Here is a 26,996-nt window from a genome sequence, read left to right on the forward strand (position 1 = left end):
ATAATAAGGGAATGCTGTCTCCTTCATTTGGGTTCCTCCCCATGTAGGGGTGGAAGGAAATGAAGTTGTGGATCTGCTAGCAAATAAAAAATCTCTAAAGCATGAAACACTAGATGTACCAGTACCAATAAGTAGAGCAGAGGTCAAAACCATCATAAAACAACAAAGCAATTTTTCTTTTCTTTTCTTTTCTTTTTTTCTCCACCTCTCCTTTGATGTCATTCTAATACTCACACTCCAGGCTGGTAGGTGGCGGTAATGCACATTTGAGATGAGTTACCAACCGCCATTAAACCTGAAAGAAGAAGAAGAAGAAGAAGGAACGGCGTTTCGAAAATGGCGATCCACGTAAACCGCAGCCAAAACAGAGGAAAGTAGAGCCAACTTTCGTCCAGACTGGACCGAGCTGTGAGACGGGCTCGGTGATGCGTGTGTAACGGAAATGTCATCTGATTTAAGGATGGACGGCGTGAGGATAGCTCGAGAGGAAGCTGTGACGGCAGACTCTTATACCGTGAGTTTATGACGAGATGTTTTCAATAAAACTCAAAGTAGAATACACATAAACATATCACACATGTCCTGGAAGGTTTCAGTTACAATAAACATCTTTACATTTTAACAGGACTTTCCCGATGGTTTACGGGATGATTACGTGACCTGTGTTTTGTTTTTATGCACACTGAATTTCTCTGGGTGACACTTCAAAGTCGTAACGTATCTTTGTGATTTATCCACAGGAAAACCTCATTGGAACATTGTTAGCTATCTTTGGAAACCTGTTGGTCAGCATCTCAGTCAGCATTCAGGTAACGTTAAGTGTATATTTGCAGCCTACACTTGTAGTTACATTGTGATTAAGGGTCAGGGTGTGTTCGTTACACCCTGTCAGGTGAAAGTCAGACACTTGTATTTACTTCTCAACAGATTGTTTTATAACTCGGGTGTTGTTTGTTACCGTATCTAAGGGAGTGGGTTTGAAAAGAAGGTGTAAAAGACAAACACATGTCATCATGACTGATGTTTTTTTTTTCTTGCAGAAACAAAGTCACGTGATGCTGGCGGGAAATAAAGACCCCAGTCAGTACTACTACAGTAAGAGCTGGTGGTCTGGTCTGGTGCTGATGGTTCTGGGGGAGGCCGCCCTGTTTGTGTCTTACGCATTTGCACCGCTCTCTCTCATAGCACCACTTAATGCCGTTTCTGTCATATGTAGGTATTCATCATCCATAATTCTGTTATGTTGCCTTTAGTTCCATATTTTACACCGTTTTTACTGTTTCACATATTTGATATAACAAAAACATATTAATTGTATTTTATAGGTAATAAAGCTCTGAAGGAGTATTACGTTAGTATCATGCTGCTATTATAGTTTTTATAAATATTTAGAATTAATCTCTTTTTACATTGTCAGTTTAATAAAAAAATGTGTATTTTGACTTTTTTATCTTTAAATATGTCTATGTATTTTTATTTTTGTTATTTTTTTCATTTGTAGTTTTAGTTAATCAAGTTAAATTAAACGAAAGTGAGAGATGTATTTAGCAACTAGTTGAAATAAGATTTTTGTTTACACTTTCTTTTATTTTAAGTAACAAGAATGCTTTGTATTTTGGTCTACACAGCAAGCTCCATCTTGGGTTTCCTGTTTTTGCGGGAAAAGTGGAAGGCACGAGAATTCTTGAGTGAGTCCTGCTCATCTCTCTGAACACATGCATAGGAATAAAAGAAACAAATTTCTGAAAAATCATACTGATTGCTTTCAGTTGCATAACTTTTGTAAAATGCTAGCCTTTTTGAAGTCTAGGGATAATGGCATAGCAGTAAGCCTAAGCAACAAGTAACTACTTTTTAATACATTGTATTGGTTATACAATAAATTAAATGCAGAGCACTAAAACATCTCTATGCTTGTCTTTGTAGAGCGCTACATCTTGACTTTCCTGGGCTGTGCCTTGACGGCAGGTGGTACTTATCTCTTTGTGACGTTTGGACCAAACTCTCACGAGAAGCTGAATGCGGAGAACATTGTAAAACATGTTATCGGTTGGCCCTTCCTCTTATACTTGGTAATACACACCGTCATGTTTAGAAAGTTGTTGTGGGATTACAAATGGCCCATATCAAACCAAAATTATTTTACAAAGGATATCGCTTTGATATACTCTGCACATTATTTTTGACGGGTAGAATTGGAATTTGTTTTGATGACTGAAAAACATTTGAAAAATTAATTTTGATTTTCTTTCTAGCTTCTAGGGATCATCACGTTCTGTGTAGTGCTGTATTTCTATAAACGGCGTGATGCCAACTACCTCGTCCTGATTCTGCTGCTGGTGGCACTTCTTGGTAGGACAATAACAGATTTGTTGTTTGCAGAGCCCGTAGTGTGCATGAATCATTACTCCACAAGCAGCTCTTGTTTTGCAAAGTAGTTCTTTTGACATGAAAGTGATGCACTGATAAATAAGTCATTGTCTTTTTTTTCCTTATAATGAATATAATAAAATAATGAAGTTGACCATTCCCTTGACCTTTGCCCTTTAGGTTCAGTGACTGTAATCACAGTGAAGGCAGTTTCAGGGATGATAGTGCTTAGCATCTTGGGTCCTTTACAGCTGTCTTATCCCATATTCTATGTCATGTTTGTCTGCATGGTGGCAACTATCATCTTTCAAGCATCGTAAGTTCTGTTTGTTGTTGATATTCTGTTCTAGGACAGTGAGCTAGGAGTGAAATACTGTATTTTTAATCTGACTTGACTATTTTTTCTTTTTTTTCAGATTCCTAGCACAGGCGTCTCACCTATATGATTCCTCTCTCATTGCCTGTGTGAATTACATTTTCTGCACAACATTTGCAGTCGTGGCAGGTAGAACTAAAAAATTTATTTCTATATCCCTGTCTTGATCAAGCCAACAAGGTTGTCTTCATTTTTTTTGTTCGCAGTCTCATTTTCATCTGTTTCTTTTAAAACAGGGGCCATATTTTATCAGGAATTTAACCATGAAGATGTTCTGCACATATGCATGTTTCTTTTGGGGTAGGTTTTATGATGCATTCTAGGCACATACACAACCATTTAACAGTTTGGGGGAGGTGTTGTGTTGTTGAAAGAAGTCCATGTTCACCAATGCTACATTAATATAATAAAAAAATACAGTAAAACCATAATATTGTAAAATATCTTTTATTAAAATCTTTTCTAGTTTTTTTTTGAATAGTGTAAAAGTCTTTACTGTTTCTTTCGATCAATTTAAGGCATTCGTCCAGAATAAAAGAATAAATAAATTCTGAATTTAATAATATGTGAAAAGGCTTATTTTGTATTATTTCTACGAAACCATGAAAAAATAAACTATGAACTACGGAAAAAAGAGAAATATTTATATCCATTGACAGATTAAATTTTACATTCAGTTCATCAAATGCTTATTACTCTGTAACACATCCATGTGAGGAAGATAATTATTTGGTCATGAAATTCCACACAAGTTTGTGTCCTTAGCAGTAGCAGTGAGTAACAGACTAGCAGTGAAGCCTGTGGAATCTAACATTTGTTAACATTTGTCTTTATAATATTCCTGCAGATGCGCTATATGCTTTCTTGGAGTGTTCCTGATCACTAAAAACAAGAGGAATGTCAAAGCCTTTGAGCCATATGTCACTATGGACATGGCAAGAGGTATGACTTGTGATATGTCATCAAGCCAATCAAATAATCATCCTATTAGATTAAACACCTTTTCTGTTTTCTGTTAACACAGGCATTCCAACCATTCACAATAAAGGCTGGGCTGTGCAGCTCGATTATAATGGCTCTTTTTCTTACGGAGCACTGGAGAACAACGATAGTGTGGCTCCTGTACCGCTTCCAGTGGACCAAGAGCTGTCCGTCTCTTGCAGCCCTGTTAGCCCACACCAACCATCAGAGCTGAAAAAAGACTGAGGGGAAATGTTTGAAGTGCAATTAAGACTAATGCTACCGTGTGCATTACTGATTTGATTATTGAAAGCACTCACAGAGCACAGTTCCAGAATATTGGACCATTCTAGAACTTCTGTATTTCTCTTGTCTGATCCTGAGCCAGGAAACCAAGCTATAAGCCTTTTATTGGGTGGCGTTGAGGTACTGGTATGTTATGTTTGTTTGAAACTCGTATCTGTAATCAAAGCTAATATTACTAACTTGAGAACCTAAATGTACCTCAGAAGATGTTTTGGATTCTGCTACTGCTTTGTACCAGAGATACTATAGCCAGTCCAGCTTTATCAACCAAAGGCCAATGACTAATATAGATTGCACAATTCTCAGCTAATTATATACAAATATATATTTGGTACTGGCTCAAATTACTGTATTCCCAAGCTCATGAAAACTGCTCTCTTTCATTTCCATTTTGAAGTCTTCAGGCCTGAATATCTGCTGTGCCTATTATTTATTTCCTGTGCCTTTCTGAAGTGTACCAAATAGGCTTTTTTTGTAAAAGTCTGCATGTTTGTGGGTAATACATTATAAATCAGAACTGCTGGTGGTTGAAATGTACAGATGCCTTCTGTAAAACGTTAAGAAACACTGGCTGATATTTCCTATACATCCCAGTGTTTTGACTAATGTGGTAAAATATGTTGGTTTTGGTGTCTTTTAACACAAGTAATCATTAATGCCATTTTTTTTATTATACCATTGATCATTGTTGAAAGATGAAGGGAAACTTGACTGACTAAACACTGAGTTATGTTTAAGTGTAATTACTACTGTGTTGAGAGTTCATTTTGAGTTTTAATTAATTAATTTTTATTGTTTTTACATAATGTTTATGCTATTATATCCATTCCACAAGGACAATAATAATCCTTCAATCAAAATAATGAAAAAAAGCCCAATCTTGCTTTTAGTTAGCATGGTCCAAATCCTGTTGAACCAATAATACATGCCTTATCATAACTGCTTGTTCTTTGCTCTGTTATTAACATTGGAGTATACAGGTAGTTTATAGCTGACAAATATATTAAAGCATTGATTCTCAGTTCTATTGCTGTGGACTGCTGTGTAGTAGAGTATTTAACTGGAAGTTTAATGTTAGTATCACTAGGACTGGCTTATAATTCGAAAGCTATCTTTGTGTCATTTTTTTCTCTATCACTAATAATCGTTGTTTGTGTACTATGTATTAAGAAACAATTATACAGTAAAGCCCGTGAAATTATCAGTGGTCTCGACATTGAAAATGTTGCAATGACCATTGTGACAGTAATTTTTATCTAACTGATATACTGCTATATGAAGGATTTTTAATTACAAACATTCAAAATGAGTTAATTAATGTGGTTAAAATTAATATGTCAAAGATAATCCATAACGATTTCTGATATGATATACCAAAAGGGGCAGGTTAAGTCCTCACACGTCATCGATCCCTGCTGTCAATCTTCCGCGAACTCGAAGCCGATTGGCTGATCATGAGATAAACCTAAATGTCATTGGTGCTCACTGTCACTTGTCGTTTTGATAGCATTCGACGAATTTACTGTTTAAATGAAAATACGTGTTTCTAATTCAGATTAACATTATTTCATCGTTGTATTAAAGTGTATGTGCCGCGGATCTAAAAGTGGATGGCCTCTTGCCCAGGCATCGATTTCGAAACAGTTGCAAAGATTACTGGTAAGTGAGCTATAAAACTTACATTATTATGGTATTATATTTGACTCTGATTTACTTGTTTTGAAATTTTTTCGTCAAATAAAAGTGCAGAATTAATAGACATGTATGTTTATTACAATAATGCTGTCAATGTCATCTTTACCTTTTAAGCATGTTAATCGGTTTGTTATGAAATGTAGAGCAACAGCGATGTCCTGTTATTATGTGTATATTATTCATTTTTATCGCTATGAATATGCAATACGCATCACACCTTTGCATCCTGTCCAGGTTAGCGAACACACTTTCTATTTTAGACATGATTATAATAAGATTACACTCATAATATACACAATGTAGTCGTGTAACGGCCAGTCGATGGCGCTATACCACCCAGCATCTGAAATCTGAAAGTTAGGCACGTTCACTTGACATTGTGTATCAAGTCACCTTTCATGACATTCCCAAACATTATGACTTTCTTTCTGTGTCAAACACAAAATGAGGCAAGATGTTCACGCTGATAGTTTTATAAATGAAGCATTTTTCTGAACAAAAAATAAATAAATAATAATAATAATTACTATCATACATTTTTACCATGATTTACTGAAGACACCCAACAAATGTCATTCAGTGTAACAATAGCATAAAACAAAAAAAATCTTATCAGGTATGTTTAGAACAAGAATCATTAAATGGTATTAAAAGACTGTATTCAAGGATCACATTACAGCCCCAAAAACCATTAACTGTAATTTATTTACTGATTATTTATTATTTTTTTACTGATTATTTATGATTTATTAACTGTAATTAGTGAACTGAAATCACTAGGTTTTACATGTTTGTCAGCCAATATATATATATATATATATATCAATCAAATGATTAAAAACCTCTGGCTGACAAATACGTAAAACCTAGTGGTTCAAGGATAGTGGAAAGACCCAAAAAAATTATATATATTAAAAAAAAAAAAAAAATATATATATATATATATATGTGTGTGTGTGTGTGTGTGTCTATATATATATATATATATATATATATATATATATATATATATATATATATATATATATATATATATTGCCACATGGTCATTGTTATTAATAATCACCTTCCTGTCAGATTATCAGTCATCAGATCTTTAGTAAACGCTGCAAATGTATTGCAAAAACCAGCACTCACAGATCATGGTTTCACATCATGAACAATATCACACAGATCACATGGAATACTTTTATGATGTTTTTATGGCATTTTCTCTTTTATAAGTGTTTTACCCATACCAAAAAATATATCCTTGATTGCTTCAACATTTCGATTGGATTGTGTCATTTCATTTGTTCTAATGCTGTCTTCTGGTGGGGCAGTGGAATGATGCGTGGGGGTTGGAAATTGTGGAGCAACAGCTCAGAGGGTCACAGCAGCGATCCCGAAGAGGATGATGAAGAAGAGATGGCATTCGGAGAGATTGAGGAAGACTCCGAGGAGATGATGGACTTGAGTGATCTACCTACAGCTCTGTTTGCCTGCAGTGTGCATGAGGCCGTGTTCGAGGAGGACAGGCAGAGGGTGAGAACAAATTTTAAAAAAATATTTCTGTTCCCATTTGCATAGTAAAAAAAAAAAAAAAACAGCTTAAGGAGAAGCAGTACGTTTATACAAAAGTTCACCCCCAAAAAAATAAAATTCTGTTACCAAAAGTGTTTTTCTTTTTTCCATTATCAAGTCATTGTCGTTTTGGACCTCACTAACATTGTATGGACAAAAACAGTTCTTCAAAATATATTTTCCAAGAAAGAAAATTCATACAGGTTTGGAAAGACGTTCATTTTTGCTTGAATTCCTTTAAGGGTCTATCTGAGCTTGAGATGAGGCATTGTGGGGTAAAAGGCTTTCTCTCCCACACAACACACTCCGTTCCACAGGCTTTGAGTGCTTGCTAGGTGTCTTGGTCTTTGTCAGAAAAACTCTAGTTTTCCAAATCGGGCATGTTCAAAGCTAATGGAGGTCTTGTGAGCAGTACATTTTAACCTACATTCAGAAGCCCAGCACTTTAAGGCCCCGAGGACAACATCTGACGTTCACACTGCATTGCCTCAGCGTTCATGGAATATTTTTGCTGCCTGTTGAAGCTGTAACCTTTTACCTGAGGAGTGACAGGGACTGAGAAGAGCTTTTACTTCCCCTGTGGTAGAGGAGATAAGCAGAGATGTGATTTCCCAGCAGCGAGAGAGCAGAGTCACTCAGGTCACTGGCTTAAAATAGAGCGTACCTGCTTCCTTCTGAAAACCTCTTGTGCTTCTCTGAAAATATTAAACCTGAATACTTAATTGTTGTGTTGGGAACATAAATGAACATCTTGTTTGTGAACACACTCAGCAGTAGAACTAAAACCTGCTTCCTTATTTTCAGCCTAGTCTCTACTTGTTCTTTGTCTTGATCTCTTGGCATCATATCATGCATTTGATACTTTTTCCCCCCTGAGGTCCATTTATAATATTAGTTAAGGTTTTTATTTTCCCATGTTTTAAACAACTGCATCATTATAAAGCATTATGTTGTGACACAAGGCAACTTGTTCTGAAATGTGCTGTACAAAATGTGAAGGTCAGACTGAAATGATCGGGGAACGGTTTTCTGACATAGAGGGTTTGCTTGACCTCTCCACATTTTTATCTTCAGAAATAATAATATGTTTCCTGCCTACATGTCCTTGCATACTGATCTTGCATGCCCAGCCATCATTTTGTGCGGTGATTGTTAATTATTTCAGGGTTCTGAGACCAGAAATCCAAGAATTTAGGAACAGGTTGTTTTTGCTTAGATTACTGTTCAAAGTTTTTTTTTTTTTGGTTGTTGTTGTTTTTATACAGTGACACATGATCCTTCAGAAGTCATTCTCATATACCGATTTACTGCTCAAGAAAAATGATTTATGTTCAATAGAACAGCATTTATTTGAAATATAAATCTTTTGTAACTGTGACACAGTTACACTCATCACAGTAACATTCTAAATGTCTTCACGGTCACTTGTTCACATCTAGACTTCCAAAATCGCACATTCAAAAGAAATAAAAGTCTTTACTCTGTATTATAAAATATATATATATAAAAATAATAATTATTGATTTCTTACTTCATCTCTTTATGACCCGGATTTTTAAACGGTAGTATAAATAAAACCTAAAAATAACCATAAGAAAATATTTTGTATAGGTTCCTATTAGGCTGTCACACAAACATCCCTTCAACATTCTTGGAATGTTTTGTCTTGTTTTGAAGAAGTAAGGAACCATTTAGTAAAAGATTTTCCAAGTACAGTAGGTTTAATAAATGGTCTTTTTTCACTGCCATACATTTGTTAGTTCATATTTTTTCATATAATTATTTTTCTTTTTTTTTAATGAAAATTATTTTTTTTATGCCATAATTACTTTGTACGTTCAGCCAGTAATATTGCTACACTTATATGCATTCATGACCTGTTAATGAGTACAACTGAGGCTTAGACAACATTGCCGGGTGTTTGTTATTAATACTAGTAAAAGCGTTGCTTATGTCTTTGTTATTGTGTGAGTGCTTTTTGACTATGAACGTTGGTTCATTTTGTGTATTTGAATAGTATATTTGGTTCCTTATCCTGAGGGTAAAAAAGATGGATAAAACAGTAGGACTAGAGGTTACCCATAATGCCTTTCACTCTGTGACCCTGTGTACTGCCCTGAAGATTGTGTGTGTCTTGTACTAATGAGTGCAGTTATCCAGAGCCGCCATGAAACTGTGAGTGACAGTGAAATGATATTTTTGCAATCCCTTTGTACCATTTATCTAGAGACGGGTATTTGAAATCACATTTCTTTCTTGTCAAAACACCTCACAGTTGAAGTGAATGTATTGTACACATCCCTGAGGACTAAAAAGGGCTCTGTCTCTCTTTCTGTTTGAAAAACACAGAAACGCTCTTTACCTTCAGCTCTTGAGATAGACTGAATGTGATCTGTGTCTTTGGGTTGAACTGTGAGCAGCTCTGTTGGCAAACAGCTGCTTCAGAAACCAGAGCTTTCACAGACACACCGAACCCACCCACTCACAAATTCTCATTTACTTTGTGTGACTGGCACAAGAGAAGCTTTCTGTTCCTTCTTGCACATATGCATACACACACACATACACACACACACACACACACACACACACACACACACACACAAAAACACTTTTGATGAGTCTTTAATTTGGTTGCGTCTGGCGTTGTTGTTTCATTAAGACTGTTGACCTGCTTTGGTGGCACGTGCCTCAACTCGACTCGCGACCTCTCCTCCCCTCTTTGTCCACTGTGCCGTGCAGTGTCAAAATCCTGCTGCCTGCCTCAGCACTGAGACTCTTCAAGTGAGAGTCAAAACATGTATTCTTAGATTAGAGTCTATAAATAATCTCTTTATAAACTCACCCAAGAGATCAGGTTGTTGAGAATCATGGATTTGATATTCTTGTGATGGCAAAGCTATATTTTTGGTCTTGTGTCACATGAATCTTCAGAAATCATTCTAGTATGCTGATTTGATTCTCAGGAAACATTTCTTATTGTTATCTATGTTGAAAACAGTTGTGCTGCTTAATATTTTTTGTGGAAACCCCAATACATTTGTTTCAGGATTCTTTCTTTAAGTTACAGTTGATACTAAAACAACATTTGGCCCAGTATTTGTTCCATGTTGTCTTATCCTTTTTTTTTTATCATGTTAATAGTTTTGCCTATTGTTGGGCCATTGCACTTCACTTTGATTTCAACAACATTTTTGTTCATTTTGTACAATAAACAGTTTTTCTGCTGTGTTGGGTCACCACTTGATATCCAATGTAAAACTTGGGTCCTAAAGCAAAACCACCTCCTTAAATGACACATCCGTAGATTATTTATTATATAATAAGATCATAAATAGATATACTGCATTGCTCATTTCAGTGCTGTGGTGAGCAGTCCATGGGCCTGCTGCTGACCCGTTGATGAAAAGAATTTGCGAAGAGCATAATGAGAATATCATGCTGTTATTATTCAGGACATTATGTGGCTCGATGACATATAGGGGACATTTTGGTGTTGTGTATAAACGAGTTCCAGAGTGGAAAACTCCAGTGCATTGGAAATACTGTAAACTGATCTGTTTTGTATTCTTTTTACCTTTATTTTCTACATGCTGCTTTTTGATTATTTATCTTTTCAGTTATCCTTTTATTTCAGCCTGTCTGTCATATTACCTGACTTGCAGCTTTCTTTTAAATCCATCGCTTCTGCATCCATCCCATATCTGCTGCATCACTTTCTACTCCTCTTTAGTGCCTGCACTCTCCTGCACCTGAACTCTCTCTCTCTCATCTTTCTCTGAATCTCTCTCTATCATTTTTCTCTTTGTGATATAAATAGCTTGCCCTAGTTTGTGATAGCTGCAGAAGTGCCAGGGGCTGGTATGGCAACACATGAGAGAGGTAGACTGGCAGTCTTTACTCATGTACAATTGTAAGTCATGATGGTGCAGTGTCTCTGCAATGCTGTGTGTGTCTGTGTGTTCTGAGACTGATCCTTCAAAGCATAGTCTCTTGCACAAATTGTCATCTAGAATATTCCTTCACTGCACTTAAGAGAGTTTCATCATGTTTTGTTTGAAATACAAGTGTGGGAGTGCTTTATTTTGATGTGTGTGATTGAATAATAACAATGGTTTAATTAGTGTTTTATGTCTGAAAGCAATTTATGGTCAAATTTTAAAGAGACAGTGTAAGAAAAAGTCAGTGAAAAGGGAAAAGGGTAATGGTCATTTTCTGCAGGACATTGGATTTATGGATATTTCCTTTAAAACAACACTGTGTTGCAAAGTATGCGACTTTTGTTCACGTCACGAGCATATGGTAACTTTAAATTTCAAAACACTATTAAATATATTATGATTACATTAACATAATACTTAGAATTTACTTAGCCTATTTAAAATTTTCAAGAATCCCGAACCTTTTGTTTTGTCTTCCTTAAGAGTCTTTCGAGGTCTCTGTGGCACCTGGAACTATTTCCCGTACTGTAATGTAAAGTTACACATCAGAAAAAGCAGGACAACAATGACTGCATAGTTTGTTGGTAAACCCAACCGATCTGCGGCGTTCTGAGTTCGCTTCTCCGAAGAGCGCGCCGTCTGCACATCAGAATAGAGAATCAAGCGAAGATGGTGACGTCAATGTGGCGGATGAGCGCTCTGATTGGTCAGTAGGGATGAGCCTGAGCACTGAGAAGCCTTCACGCGCTCACACAACAGCATCTCACAGTCAGAGTCAGCAGGAGAGTTTGAGTCCGTCAGCTCTCCAAGCACACCAAAGACTTTCAGTCTCAAAAAGCCGCACAGATACAAAAGGAAGAGAAAGAAAATAAGAATAGGGTATAAAAGACCAAATTTCTTTCTTTATTTTTTTACAAGCTGCAAAAGAGGGAATGCCATCGATAAACATGAAACTGGAGATGTTGACGCTCATCGCCTGCGATGTAGACACTGAGGTGTTTACGTCCGACAAAATGCAGGTACTACAAGTTTATCTATAAATAAACGAATACAGAAGAAAATAATAGATGCACGCTGTTTATGAACGGTCTGTGTCTGTGCGCGAGGAGCGCTTTCACTGCATGAGCGCGGTCTGTGTGACGTTGCACGCAACAATTCATTGCTTCTCATCGCTGGATTTTTTTCTCAATGAATCCGCAGTTCACATTAACATTCTGCTGCATGCGCACCGATGGCGTCAATGCTCTGAACGACCCTCGATGCGGAGCAGCTCCAGACGGGCTGCGCCACCCGTTTGTATGGACACTTTAAGTTACATGCTTAAAGGGTTAGTTCAAACCATAAATGACAATTATGTAATCATTTACTCACCTTCATGTTGTTCCAAACCCTGTTTGACTTTCTTTTGTCTTCTTTGGAGCAGAATGAGAGCTGTTTCACTTTCATTGTATGCTCAAAAACTGTCAGTCCATTACATTATTCCTAACATCTCCCTTTTCATTTTTTTGGGGGTGGGGTAGGGGGGGTTACTGCACACATACACCCACCATACTGTGATAATCAATGATAAAACTTAGTTTGTTTTGTAATTGATAATGGCACTCAAATTGCATATAGTATTTGTTAGAATTCCTCATTTGGAATTTGTCCAGAAGTAGGGCTCTCAGACACACACTATGTATTCTGGCATGAGCCAGTGCAGTTTTCTACAGTGTGCAACATCGAAAATGCAAAGAGGCATTTACAAGTCAGGAATCATAGATTCAATATTTGGGACTGTATTTGTAGGTACATACAAGTCTGCACCTTTCTAGCACCTTTCTGTTACATCTTGACTCACTTAAACAAGCGAGCAAATGCTCAAATGTTTTGGATGGAAATGCATGTATGGTGTTTCTGACAATTGCTCAAATGAGTGGCAAAGGAGGCATATGATACTAAATTAAATAAGTGCCAATGAGCATGCAGTGTCAAGTTGTCAACCTAGTTTATTTGTTTTCCATGTTTGGTCAGTGTTTCTGTGCCATAAACTGCAAATAGAGGGGCAGTCAGACAAAAAGACAGGTGTTTGTGCAGTTACTGCAGAGGCTGCAATAGCTCTGCTTTCCCTGCAGTGTTTCTGAGTGAGAAAAGACAGGAGGGAAAGAACACAACTTAAAAAATGTATTAAGAAAATTGTGTGTATTGGTTCTAATCTGGGTTTTTGGCTCGGTTTGAGTGCACAGGAGATTATAAAATACAGCACGTGGGCTACAGTCACTGATTACACTGATCTCTGCACGACAGCTTGGTTTTGTTTTTTTCTTTTTCTTTTTTATCTGGTGCTCAATGTTTATTCATTTAGTATTTGCTCTGGAATTCTCATTGGACAGGAGCATTGAAAATTCACTGAAGGTGTGTTAGAAATAGATAATGTAGTCATCTGAAGCTTTAACTGGTAAAATGACGGATAGGTTCACACAGTTGGTTAACTTTTCATCTACATTTGTCAGACTTGTTAGTGGAACAACTGGGATCTGAGTGCATTCATTGGAACAGGTGTGGCCTACAATATGTGTGTGTGTGTGTGTGTGTGTGTGTTCAGTGGAAAATGATGTGCTATGGAAAATATGCAGACATCAGCACATTCAATCTGAAGGTTATGGGCAGGACTCTCAACATTCACGCATAACCGCACACATACACGTCCCCTCTAACACATTGATGTCATGTTTTTTGAAGCGATAAACATGTAACTTTTAAAGTTTTACTGGATTTTGGTGTGTTTGTATTTTACTTTGCACTGATTCCCTTAAGCAGGAGTGAATATCCATCAGGCATGATCAGTAGAGTTAGTGTGCATTGAAGCTGTCAGAACTTGCCACCATTCAATGTTTTTTATTTGTTTATTCTGTCTTTTTAGCCATCTGTGATCTGCATGTCACTGAAAGGTGGTTGCATGGCAGTCAGTGATCTAGGTTTGTTTTCAAGCCGAAGTGACACAGGAATTGAAGAGTTCTAAAGTGACAGATCTACTCCATGTGCCATTAAGCAAAGCATTTAACCCCAGTGGCTCCCATGAGAGGCTTTCCTTACAATAAGTATGCTGTATAGCTCTTTGCAAGAAAGCTAAATTACAGATAATAATGGTCACGACAAGGAGTATTTTTGGAACAGAAATACTCCTTCAAACGTACAACTTAATTTTAATAACTTTGTCCATGTTTAGCATGGGAATCCAACTCTTTAACAGTGTAAAAAACTCAGTATGCATGAAATAGCATTTCACACCCCCTTTAATCAATAGGTCAGTAACATGATGCTAATTTTATTGTGCCCTGTTAATGTTTTGAATACACCTAATTTGTAATGAGCATATTGTTAATTTCTGAATTATATTTTTTAGGGAGAAATAATCATGTTCGTAATGAAAAAAAAAAAGCAGTATTTAAAAATTGTTCAAAAAACAACAACAAAAACAAAAAACACTTAAATAAATAAATAAAGGGATATACATAAACACAAAAATGTAAGCATTTTTATGAAAGAATAATTCCTTATTACTGTCAAAAAGAAGAATTTTTTTTTTTATAACTTTTAAATTAATGATTAGGATGCATATACTCAAATTCATTTGTTCAAGAGCTAGGAAAATGAAATATTTTTTCACAGATTTTGATTTTGGACTAACTAAAATCAAATTCTAGTATTCTCAAATTGGCAAATTAATGCCCAATTTATCGACCTAGCAGATTCATCTCTGTCTAGAGTAGATGTTGGAACAAATGGCACTCTAGCTGCAAGAATGAGTGACAGCTAAAACTGAAGGTAGCACAAGGCTGAAGCATAGCTGGATCAGGTTCTGCTCAGGTAGGTAACAGGATCTGACCTTTGGCAGGTGGGGAGGCTGAAGCCTGCAGCCTGAGATATAGCCCTGCAATAGCCATGCTAGGACTGTATGACTCTCACTCTCTCTCTCTTCACTCATCTTAGATGCACTGATAGATGGATGAAACCAAAAGATGGATGGAGGAGGGAGGTTAGATACATCTGTAACCCAAGTGCACAAGCAGAGCTCAGATGTCACTCTGAAAGGTTAAAGGCATTCATAGGTAATGATGACGTTAGACAAAAGGCTTCTGGCCACCCTCTTGTGTCTGTTTTCCTGTGGGTCGGGTTACCAGCCGACACAGTCTGCACCTTCTCCTAGCACTTCAAACAACCTTCCTGAATCCTCAGCGCATGGGGACATTAGAGCCAGTCCCTTTGTGGGAATAGACATCTACTGTTGTGACAATGCGCCATATTATGCAACAGTGGTCAAAGAATAAAAGCTATATTCTATAGGGTGGCAAATAGTGTTTCTGATACTTGTATATTGGGGTTCGTATGTATGTTTGTAAAAGGCTCCTTAATCATCTTCTAACAAGGTCACATGTGAAGGTCAGTACATGTAATCAGTGTGTTGGTGCAGAAGAAACGGGCAGGAATAAAGATCTAAGTGACTTTGACAAGGCCCGACAACTGGGTCAGAGCATCTCTGAAACAACGAGGCTTCTGGGTGCTCTTGATCAGCGTTTGTAAGAACCTATCAAAACTCAAAAAATGGCCCGAAGAGGGACAAACCACAAATTAGTGACAGCATGTATAGGCTGTCCAAGGCTAATCGATGGTGGAAGTCTATGTGGCAACAATTTTAATAATGTGCCTGAGTAGGTGCAGACTACTCACTTTTTCAGGAATGGTTTCAAGAAAGAAAATGAAGAGTTCAAGGTGAGCTCCAAATTTCTTAAGATGTTAATCTGATTGAGATTCTGTGGGATGTGTTGAACCAACCGGTCTAATCCACTGTGGCTCAACCTCGCAACTTAAGGACATGAAGGATCTGCAGCTAACGTCTTGGCGCCAAATATCACAGGACACTTTCAGGAGTCTTGTAAAGTCCATGGCTTGGCAAGTCAGTGCAGTTTTGGTAATATACAAGGAGAATCACCACAAAAATAATAATAAGACAAGCTTCTCATATTCATCATTTGTCAGATACCATTCTATAAATATCTTGATTGAATTCCATATTGAAGGAAAATCAGTCTGCTTAGTCAACACAGGTTTTACAGATATCCGAAATTCCCATAAGGGCATGGAATTCTGGGATGAATATCACAGCCCCCATCTCTGAGCTCTGGAAAATCCTCCGGGTCTTTTTCATCAGGTCTGTAAATTGGATTTGTTCCCTACCATTGATTCTAGTATAAAACCACAACAGACCTGAATGATGGCACCAATTCCACCAGAGCCAATCAGAGTGACAGCATTTGTTTAGTTTTTTTTTTTTTAACTCAGTGCTGATAACACTGAGGAAAAACAGTTCCCTCTGTATTTATAGCACTTGTGATGAATTGCTTCTGCCACTTACAGAGATTTCCTGTCACTGAAGGTCAGGGATCAGCTTTTTTTGTGCAAAACTGTTTTGTGCTTGGCGAGTTAGCACCCCATCCACACACTTAACCAGTGGTTGCTTGGATGAATGAATGACTCGTGTGACATTATGATAACATTAAGATTATGTTTTCTGTGTTGGTCCTCCTGTTTCCAGACTTTTTGGACAAAGCCTTGATTTAAGGCAGCAAAAGTTCACTCATTATTTACTGACAGGCCAAACAATGAGCAGCTGAATTATGGGAAACCAGTTGTGAGGCAATGTGATGAAATTTGTCCATCTGTCGAGTTTAGTGTGTGTTTTTGTCTATATTTAGGAATTTGTAGTTGTAGTACAGTATTCTTTGAATCCTGCTCCAGTCTGTTTCACCCAAGGGCTCTTTGATTGGCGGCTAGTCATCAGGGTTGTGTAACATCAGCTGGGTAATTAAAAACATCACCCACTCGTTTAACGGATTAATCTTCTTAATTATCTATGGTTCTATTCTCAGCCCAAAATCATGCTAGCATCCTAGTGCAACATATGCCCCAGATTCTTGGGACATTCTAGCTTTTTAGTGGCTTTCTATATTGAGTACATGTGTGCCGCTTGTCCTAAAGTCACTTTCTGAGGAGACTAGTATGAGATCAAGAGGATAAGTACACTGAGCAGTGCAGTGTACAAGGGCTGGTGATCACATACAAATCATTGTGATATATTCACAATCATTTAGCTGACTATATTTATTTAGGCAGTAGTCTCTTGACTAGTATTTTCAATACTGTGTGTGTGTGTGTGTGTGTGCGTATATATATATATATATATATATATATATATATATATATATATACATATATATACATACATACATACATAGAGTACAGACCAAAAGTTTGGACACACCCTCTCATTCAAAGAGTTTTCTTTATTTTCATGACTATGAAAATTGTAGAGTCACACTGAAGGCATCAATATGTCATGTCATATTTCTAGGTTCTTCAAAGTAGCCACCTTTTGCTTTGATTACTGCTTTGCACACTCTTGGCATTCTCTTGATGAGCTTCAAGAGGCAGTCACCTGAAATGGTCTTCACTTCACAGGTGTGCCCTGTCAGGTTTAATAAGTGTGATTTCTTGCCTTATAAATGGGGTTGGGACCAACAGTTGTGTTGTGCAGAAGTCAGGTGGATACACAGCTGATAGTCCTACTGAATAGACTGTTAGAATTTGTATTATGGCAAGAAAAAAGCAGCTAAGTACAGGAAAATAAGTGGCCATCATAACTTTAAGAAATGAAGGTCAGTCAGTCCAAAAAATTGGGAAAACTTTGAAATTGTCCCCAAGTGCAGTCACAAAAACCATCAACCGCTACAAAGAAATTGGCTCACATGCGGACCGCCCCAGGAAAGGAAGACCAAGAGTCACCTCTGCTGCGGAGGGTAAGTTCATCTGAGTCATCCGAGCAATGTACAACCAAAGACTTGCAAGATGACCCGATGAAAGGAGGAAAACTATTTCAATGTAGTGTGTAAGAAGAACACTAGACAAGTATGGCCTACATGTTGAGACATCTTGATGAATACCATTCTTGATCAAGAAGAGCAAAAGACTTGTTAAAATTCATTTGTGTAGACCTGGAGCTCTGGAGGAATGCTTGATGAAGTGATGTGACCAAACAGGAATTTTTTGGGCCCATGGATCAGCGGTATGTCTGCTGCAAAAAAGGCAAAGCTCATAAGCAGAAGAACACCATCTCCATCCTCAAACTTGGAGGTGGATCAGTCCTGTTATGGGGTTTATTTACTGTCGCAGGAAGTGGAAGTCATGACTGTATAAAGGACATCATGGATTTGTTGAAGTATCCAAGAGTATCAGGTCATTTTGACAAGAATTGTGATGCCTTTGGTGCCAAGACTGAAGCTGATGATCAATGGACTTTCCTGCAGGACAGTCATCCCAAAGTACACATCCAAATCTACTACTGCTTGGTTCAGTCATCAGTTCTAGAATGAACTTAAGAGGCCTGTTCAGTCTCCAGGCTTAATTCTCATTTCAAATATCTGGTTGAATTTGAAGAAAGCAGTGGCAATGTGAAAACCAAAGATTATCCGTAATCTGGAAGCTTTTTCAGTCGAGGAATGGGCCAATACTGTAGTAGAGAAGTGACAGAAGCTTCTAAACACTTACAGACAGTGTTTATTGATGATTTTAAAGAATAAAAGATTTGGCACAAAGGAGGTTGAATAATTTTGAACATGAATGTTTAGAGCCAATTTGAAATTCATCATGATTCATCAATATTCCATTCTCATAATCACTCAAAAGTGTATTCACAAACTTTCTCTAATACTTTACTGATGCCCTTGTTGAATTATTTTCATAAAATGTTATTCTCCGCTGCAAAATGTTTTGCAGGTCGAGGGGGTTGAATCATTTTGATTGCAACTGTATGTGTTTTGCTCTTTTTAATTTTTAAGTCCACTTCGCAACAATGGCTGTAATAAAAAAAAAAAAAGATCTTCCTCTGTTTAGAAAAAAATCACAGTAACCAATCAGTGCTAAAACTATACTAAACTTTACTATATAATTTCTTATATTTACAAGTCTTAGAGAATTATAAAGATAGTAGAAATGAACTCAGACACGTCAGATGTTTCACCATTCATTACATATTGAATGCAGCATGAGCAGAAATGAGTGAATTTAGTCAGCTGTATACACAACTGTACATTGTATATCACAGACAGAAAGATATATCATTCATGTGTTTTTGCCTGCAGTTTACAAAGAATTCAATAGATTTCAGTCGGATAGTCCACATATATTTTACTCTCCTCTGTCTCTCTCTACTGACTCTCTCAAATTATTCGCTCATTCTAAGGCTGATGATACACAGGACAACTTTTTAAGCAATGTTGCCGCCAACAGGCGAACAGATGAGACACAGGGCCCATGACCAATCTAACATGTTTTTTCACAGAGGAATAGAAACCTCTTCAAAACATTCAATCAAAAACGACTACAGGAGAAATAATAGAAAGTTTTTATTTTGCTCTCACTTGGCTGCATTCAAATAAAAAAAACTAAATGAATTAGATGGTTCTTTTAATTTCAAAGTGATAAAAAAGAATTAACATATTGTATGATTATTTTAATCAGCCTAATGAAGTATTAGTAATGAAGTTAAGTATTTTAACTCTTACTTTTTCTGTTCTGTTGGGGTGTGAAAGTCTGCAAGTTGTTTTTTTTTTCCTTCCAGATTGCAGTTTTCCATCAGTAGTTATAAATGTTTCTCTCTGCCCTCCATCAGAGCAGACCACAATGATCTCATGTGTCGCCACCTGTTTATTCTTTCCAGGCAGGTAAAAGGTGTTAAATACATGTGATTTGAAGTGGTGTGAAGTGAACCAATACACACACACACACACACACACACCTGTGCTGTTGCATAACAGTTACATAGGCCTTACATCACACGAGTGTCCTGAACACTTATCTGCGATGCTGCTTTGAAAAGGGTCCTGTCTCCTGCCTGTGAACTGTTTGTATCTGGTGTTTACTGGATGCTGATGTGGTCTTTGAAGTTTAGCTGTAGTGTCTGACTGTCCATCAACCAGCAGCACATTGAGAGAAAAAACCTCAGATCTTCTCTTTTGATGCTTGGCCATCATAATTAGATAAATAATATATTTATATATTTAATATATAATTTCTTACTTAGGGATGCACAACATATTAATACCATATGAAATAAAAAAAATCTTTAAAAACAAGTTGTTAATTAATTAGTAATTAAATCAATTAACTATTTAACTACTACTGTTAAATGTAATCAAAATACTCCAAATACTTATTCATTGTTCATACTGTACATTTGAATTTTCCTTTTAGTTATTATTTTTAATTTCTTTTCTCAAAGTAGAATATCTTTTTAATATCCACCACACAATTAATATAATTATCTTCTTATTTGTATAGGCAAGAATTGTAATATTATGGTTCCCTTGCATCAATACTTTTATCAGTATTTGTTTTATTTTTGTTTATTTCTTTCTTTTAATTCATTTATGCATGTATGCATTCATATTTTACAGTTTAATGTAGAAAGCAGGTCATCACGGTATGTGTCCTTATCTCCACAAATCTGATTTCAACATCCCTAAACTAAAACTACTTTGCACAGGTCAGCATGTTAATCTTTATTATCTTTCATTCTTCTTAAAAGGCATTTTACATGCCACACACGCTCTCCCTTATACACACAAACACACAAAAAGCTGGCGTGTCATGAAGGCGGATGTCCACTCCTTCCACCCGGGTAGTGTGTAAGTCTACACCGCCTGTAGGAAACACTCAATGCTGTGCATGAATTAGTGATTGACACATCCCCTCTTGATACAAAACAAACCTTCTCTGTGTGTGGGAACAGAAGGACGGAAATGCAAACACAAACTGGACAATGCTGCATATGTACAGCAAAAATTATTCTTAAAATTTCATATTCAGTTTATTCAGATTGTAGTTTTATTCATAGAAATTAAACACCATCAGATCTTTTGTCTTATTATGAATTTTTCTTTTGTGTTATCTAATTAATATTAGATTTTGCACTTTAGCGCAAAAGTGCAAAAAATCTAATTTATATCAAAACAAACATACAGTATCAAACAATACACATTTATAACAACAGTTAATAAGCCACACCAATTTATCACATCAGTATAATGAATATAGATGATGTGTGGTGTAAATCTATAAACTTGTTCTAGTATCCTTGAATTAACATTTTGTTTTATTTGCTTCCTGTCACCGTTCTCTCTTTATTTGCTCCATCAGCACAGTAAAGGTCACACTTCATATTTCAACTGCCCCCTTCTATTCAGGCCATCCAAATCAGCACCATGCTTCTAGGGCACAGGAGAGCACAATGCTAGTTTTATAATAACACAGATGCTAAAAACATCTGCAGAATCATGAAAGTTATTTCATGCGAAACCAGAGCCGTTCTGAATTGTGTTTTGTTTGTGATTCTCCTCAGGAGCGGTTTGAGGCTCTGTTCAGGATCTATGATGATCAGACGACCTTCCAGATGTTCAAGAGTTTCAGAAGAGTTCGGATCAGCTTTAGCACTCCAGAGGCTGCTGCGCGTGCACGCATTGAGCTCCATGAATCTGATTTCAACGGCACTAAACTAAAACTGTACTTCGCACAGGTCAGTCTTTTACTTTTTATTGTGTTTAATTCTTCATTAAAGGAATAGTTCATTCAGAAATTCAAATTCTGATTCAAATTCACCCAGATGTTGGTCCAAACCTGTATGCAGGAGCGGTCAAACTCCGAAACAGCACAAAACATCCTTAAATTAGTCCATACGCCTTATATTCAAATGCTATAAAGATATATTTCCAATACAGACTGAAATATACAATTCTGTTCAAAATGTTTGGTGTCAGTAAGAATTCTTTGAAATCTCATTTTAAGGCTGGATTTATTAAATATTACTACAATTTAAAATATTTTTTAAATATCCTGCATGTGTTTTATTCAGAACACACAGACAGACTCCTCTCAATGATTCTGTGTATTTGTGTTTCTCTGTGTGGAAGTGCGGATATGATCTAGGACACCGTGTGTCTTTTGAAAAGTAAAAGAATAGCCTGTTTCCTTCAGACTATGGTGAGAGTATTCCTTCAAATCAATTAGATCTGGGACTGAACTGTGCTGTTTTTGGATGTATTTAATTTAGAGCCGTTTTTTCTTTTATTGTTTAGTCTTGTTTTGTGCTTTACCACCCCATCTTTTCTCTCTCTGGCCACAGGTGCAGAACTCAGGGGACGATGTGGACAAGACATACCTTGCCCCACCTCAACCTGTCAAGCAGTACCTCATCTCTCCACCTGCGTCTCCTCCTGTGGGATGGAGCCAGAGTGAAGATGCCACACCAGTGATCAACTACGACCTGCTGTGTGCTGTGGCCAAACTGGGACCAGGTACAAGACACACACACAGTCATCATAGAAGCATATGCCACTTATTCCCATCCGTACAAACAAGCTGTGCTGAGTGTATGTTCTCTAACCATCCTCACTGACTCAAACATTCATTTTCAAACCAACAGTGGATAAAGTGACTCAAAAGCATTTGGAGTTATTATATTTTCTTAAAAAAGTGTGCCTGTGCTTTTTTGTGAAGAGTGTTTTTTGTTTGTTTATTTATTTGTTTTTTTATTTATGTTATGCTGGTTGCTGTCAACTGATAATATATAATATAACAAGATCTTAAAGGACATCTATATATTTATCACTTCCCAAATGTGGTAAGTGTCTTCTATAGGTTTATTTCGAGTGTATATAGATCTTAAAATGTTCATTTCTGTCAGGCACTGGATGCAATGAATCTAGGATATGTAATGATAAACTGAGAATCAGTGTTAGAATTTTTTATTTATTTGAAAAAATGTCTTGACCGAGGCTGCATTTATTTGATACAGTAAAAAAGGTGATCTATTGAAATATTATTACACTTTTAAATAACTCTTTTCTATTTTCAGGTATGTTAAAATTGAATGTTAAAATACGATCAACCTCATTGACTAGTTGTATTTAGTGTTCATTTGTGCTTTCATGAAAGCTATTATGCAGTGTTACTGAGAAGTTCAAGAATTGAATATGGGGGGGTCCCAGAATTGGAAAATGTTGATAATCCCTGATTTCAAATTCAATGACACTGATAAATTTTTAAATGTGACTGCATATCCCATCTTCTTCACCATCTCCTGAAATCTCTCTACTGTATTATAAATTAAAGTGGCAAGAAGGCTATTAAAAGGATGCTGAATTGTAAAAGATAATATATGTTATAAACTAATGTGTAAATGCGATAAAAATTTGTTTAAATCTGAACTGTAATGGGTGGCAGCAGTTAACAGATAAAGGGTTTTCCTCTCGTGTGTGTGTGTGTGTCTGCTCCCCCTGCTGGTACACATCACATCACACACATTGACTTCCTGCCATGACAAAGCTCGTTATTAGGATATCATTCTGTTTCTAAGTGTTTGTGTGTTCTCAATGGTGGTGCTCTCTTTTTTTACAAACAGTTATAATATTTTAATGGCTTTCAAATATCATATTATTTCTTTGCGAGAGGACATTTATCTGGACATTAATTTACATAATGTCAACCTGATGCAGAAGAGATGGCAAAAACAATAACACAAAATAGTATTCTTCATATCTGGATCAAGTTATTTGGCTTGATATGACTTAATCCTGGACTGTTACGCTCTTTGAAGCTCATAAGAGTTGTCTTATAGCAACAAGTCCATACGATAAAACATGCTTAGTATTAGGTTTATTTGACGTAAATGGGATCAAATCAATAAGGAGGTGAAGTCTGTCCCACTGGATAATTGTAACTAGTTAGATGGAATTTCTACATTTAAGGGTATATTATTGTTGTTAATGATAGATAGATAGATAGATAGATAGATAGATAGATAGATAGATAGATAGATAGATAGATAGATAGATAGATATTATTATTAATAATAGATTTATTACTATTATATATAGCCCGTGTTGAACTAGAGGCATAAATTAATTTTGTATAGCATTATTTATTATTATTATTATTATTATTAATTACAGACAATTTTCCTATGGCTTTAGGGTTAATATTACATCATAGTTTACATTAGGTGTACAGTTTGTCCAAGCAATGAAAAGAAAGTTTTTCTTTCTCCTGTTCTTGGGTAGTTCTTGTTTAACAATTTTTTGCGATTGTTGTCAGTATTTAATAGGTCAACATTTGGTTCAATAGACAGTGCAAACATGACGTGTGTAGAAGGTCCGGGAAAATATTTGTACGAGTTTTCAGGCAAGTTAAAAATGTCCTACCCACAGAATGGATTACACCAATGAAAAAAAAAAAAAAAAAAAGTTGATCGCTAAATTCCAGACATATTTGGCTGGGAAGGAAGTCTTGAGTTCTGAAACAAACTGCATGGTTTTTTAGTGTGTCAGTTAAATTCAAAAGTTCTTCATCTTCTATCTGTCTCTCAAGGTGAGAAGTACGAGCTGCATGCGGGTACAGAGTCCACTCCTAGCGTGGTGGTCCATGTGTGTGACAGTGAAAATGAGGAAGAGGAAGAAGCCCGGCCAAAAACCAAGATTGTCCAGACCCGACGCCCTGACGGTCCCCCGAAAGTCTACAACTAAAACCTTTGGCACATTTTACACGTTTTTCTCTCTGTGTCTCTTTCTCTCATCCAGGGAGAGGCAAGCTTTATTTCAATAACAAAAAAAGCGAAACTAAGAAATGGATGGATTTGGAGGGGTGCCCCGTGCACAGGTGACGTGTGGTGTTCTGAACCGGACTCATGGACTGAACACACTGTCTCACCGCTGCCTCACGGGACAGCCAGGGGCCGATGAGCTTGCAACCCCCCTCTCACAATCATAGCACTTTCATTCCCTCATTTAGAGTCTTTGTACTGTATCACAGAAGAGCAGTAATTGTTTTAACAGTCGTAGAAGTAGGTTGCATTTAAACTTTGTTACTGTTTGTCACTTTAAATGATCATCAAAGAAAATAATGCTTTAAAAAAGGGAGCAGACCTGTTCTGTTCCTCCGTTTCTCTCTCGACAGCCGTGTCCGTGTTTATCTCCATAACGGTCAGGTTGGCACACCTGCAGAGGTGCCGCGCGGCGCGCTGGGATTGTGACCCGTGTGTATTTATGCCTGTTCATACCATGCTAGAATGGGATGACGAGTTGTTTAATGGAAATGGTAAGAACGAAGGTGTCGCCTGAAGTGTTTCTGTCATGTTGGTTTGGACGAGAAGGTGTTTAATAAGTTAGATGTGTATTATTCTTACTGTGTATTTGATACTACACATTTTTGCATGCTTACTGGCGTATTTTACACTCTATGTTAAAGCAACTTTAAGCATATCTGATCGCTGTCTTTCAGAGTGAGTGGCCTTGGAAAGGGAAGAAACAGTTGTCAGGTGTAAAGTTCAACATTTTGTACTTGTATAGCGCATCATTCACTTGCAGGCCAGACAAACAATTAGGAAAAAGCACATGATTTGGGTCTTGGTTTTACATCATCTCTGTTTGGTGTGCTTCTCACTTTGTATTGTTAAGCACTGAGAATGTTTAGTGTTATTCATATCTTTGTAGATTTACTGAATCTACATTGACCTGTTGGTTTGGAAATGAAAACAGTGTGCCGAGTGACTTGGCCCAGAACCACTGTGTCAACACTTGACTACTGTCATGTCAAGGTTAATTGTTAAGTTGTGTATTTTGCATTGACAGATAAAAAAAATCACAGAAAAATGAAAATTCTGTCATCACTTACTTATTTACTCATAAACCTCCACTGTGTTAATTCATACCAGAATGTTAAAAACAGATGAAAATGGATGGACGAAAATGTCATTTAAAGTGTGTTTTAGTAATAATGTACAGTCAGTGAAGTAGGATGCAATGTTTGACCATCGGATTGAGGATTGCAGAGAGGTTTGTCATGATGGTGGTTAAATTAGCCTTATAAAAAAGTCACATTTTAGTCACACAAAAAAAGAACAGAAAGAAAAAAGTTAAATATTGAGTAATATTCAGTCATATTTTGAAATATGATATCATGATGATGTAATCACATTAAAAAGAAATAACTGTGATGTTCATGTGACTTTATAAATTGCCTTGCTCCCGTGCTTACATGTGAGAAAAAGATTTCAAGTGTTTTGTTTAAAAGCCAATCCTGCAGCGATGAACGACTTCTTTAGCAAATAACGTAATAAAGAAAACAAATCAATCAGAATTTAACTTTTTTTATTTTGTACTTCTGCATGCTGTGACTTTTCCATAGATGCAGTCTTTCCTGTTTGTATCTCACTCTGAATGCAGCCCTTTTTCTCTTGCCCGTTTCATCCTGTTGTGTTTTCAGGTGTTAAGGCGAGAAACATGGTGAACAACGCTCTTTTGAGTTATTGATAACCAGCATGAACAAATGTTTTGGACTCTTTGAGTTTTGTGTGTGTTAGCCTTTAAGACAAAAGGAAGAGGTGACCTATATGAACACAACAAGCAAATTTGTAAGATAAGCCTGTCATTGGCAGCATAATGTATTGTTATTTTTACTGTCTTTGAGGCTGTTGTTGCAGTTACTTTGTGTCAGTAAAATGATTTTGTTTCTTCTTTTCTTTTTTTAAGGAAGTATACAGATATTACTGTTGCTGTTCAGTTTAGATATAGATATTGTCTTGTACTGTAACTGTAGTTCATAACCCATGAACATGAAGCAATAATTTACAGTTATATGTCTGTGTCCCTGTATGGTATGGTTTCTTTTTTTTTTTCTTTTTTTTTTTTGGTAACTTT

General features: G+C 36.6%; 2 protein-coding genes across 4 annotated transcripts; both read left to right on the forward strand.

Moving 5' to 3' along the window:
• Positions 1-289: 289 nt before the first annotated feature.
• On the forward strand, positions 290-5,039 carry LOC113095979 (NIPA-like protein 3). Its single transcript, XM_026261349.1, has 11 exons — positions 290-514; positions 741-809; positions 1,041-1,212; positions 1,629-1,688; positions 1,927-2,072; positions 2,256-2,352; positions 2,551-2,686; positions 2,787-2,875; positions 2,983-3,046; positions 3,594-3,688; positions 3,771-5,039. The coding sequence occupies exons 1-11, from the start codon at positions 443-445 to the stop codon at positions 3,950-3,952; spliced, it is 1,182 nt and encodes a 393-aa protein (XP_026117134.1). The 5' UTR covers positions 290-442; the 3' UTR covers positions 3,953-5,039.
• Positions 5,040-5,496: 457 nt separating this feature from the next.
• On the forward strand, positions 5,497-25,122 carry LOC113095980 (calcipressin-3-like). Of its 3 annotated transcripts, none has more exons than XM_026261350.1 (5): positions 5,497-5,671; positions 7,030-7,231; positions 21,647-21,820; positions 22,427-22,598; positions 24,670-25,122. In XM_026261350.1, the coding sequence occupies exons 2-5, from the start codon at positions 7,034-7,036 to the stop codon at positions 24,822-24,824; spliced, it is 699 nt and encodes a 232-aa protein (XP_026117135.1). In that variant the 5' UTR covers positions 5,497-5,671; positions 7,030-7,033; the 3' UTR covers positions 24,825-25,122. The 3 variants fall into 3 exon arrangements, with proteins under 3 accessions (XP_026117135.1, XP_026117137.1, XP_026117136.1); XM_026261352.1 differs by lacking the exon at positions 5,497-5,671 and adding an exon at positions 12,130-12,230 and having other exon boundaries at positions 7,152-7,231; XM_026261351.1 differs by lacking the exons at positions 5,497-5,671; positions 7,030-7,231 and adding an exon at positions 11,961-12,230.
• Positions 25,123-26,996: the final 1,874 nt, after the last annotated feature.

This window comes from Carassius auratus, unplaced genomic scaffold, assembly GCF_003368295.1.
Source record: "Carassius auratus strain Wakin unplaced genomic scaffold, ASM336829v1 scaf_tig00215828, whole genome shotgun sequence".
NCBI lineage: Eukaryota > Metazoa > Chordata > Actinopteri > Cypriniformes > Cyprinidae > Carassius > Carassius auratus.

Excerpts from the sequence above, each read along its gene's own strand:
- LOC113095979 (XM_026261349.1), top strand. The coding sequence starts at position 443 with ATGTCATCTGATTTAAGGATGGACGGCGTGAGGATAGCTCGAGAGGAA. Across the intron at positions 2,073-2,255 it reads GGCCCTTCCTCTTATACTTG|CTTCTAGGGATCATCACGTT; the intron begins GTAATACACACC and ends TTTTCTTTCTAG. Across the intron at positions 3,689-3,770 it reads CACTATGGACATGGCAAGAG|GCATTCCAACCATTCACAAT; the intron begins GTATGACTTGTG and ends CTGTTAACACAG.
- LOC113095980 (XM_026261350.1), top strand. The coding sequence starts at position 7,034 with ATGATGCGTGGGGGTTGGAAATTGTGGAGCAACAGCTCAGAGGGTCAC. Across the intron at positions 7,232-21,646 it reads TCGAGGAGGACAGGCAGAGG|GAGCGGTTTGAGGCTCTGTT; the intron begins GTGAGAACAAAT and ends GATTCTCCTCAG. Across the intron at positions 22,599-24,669 it reads TGTGGCCAAACTGGGACCAG|GTGAGAAGTACGAGCTGCAT; the intron begins GTACAAGACACA and ends CTGTCTCTCAAG.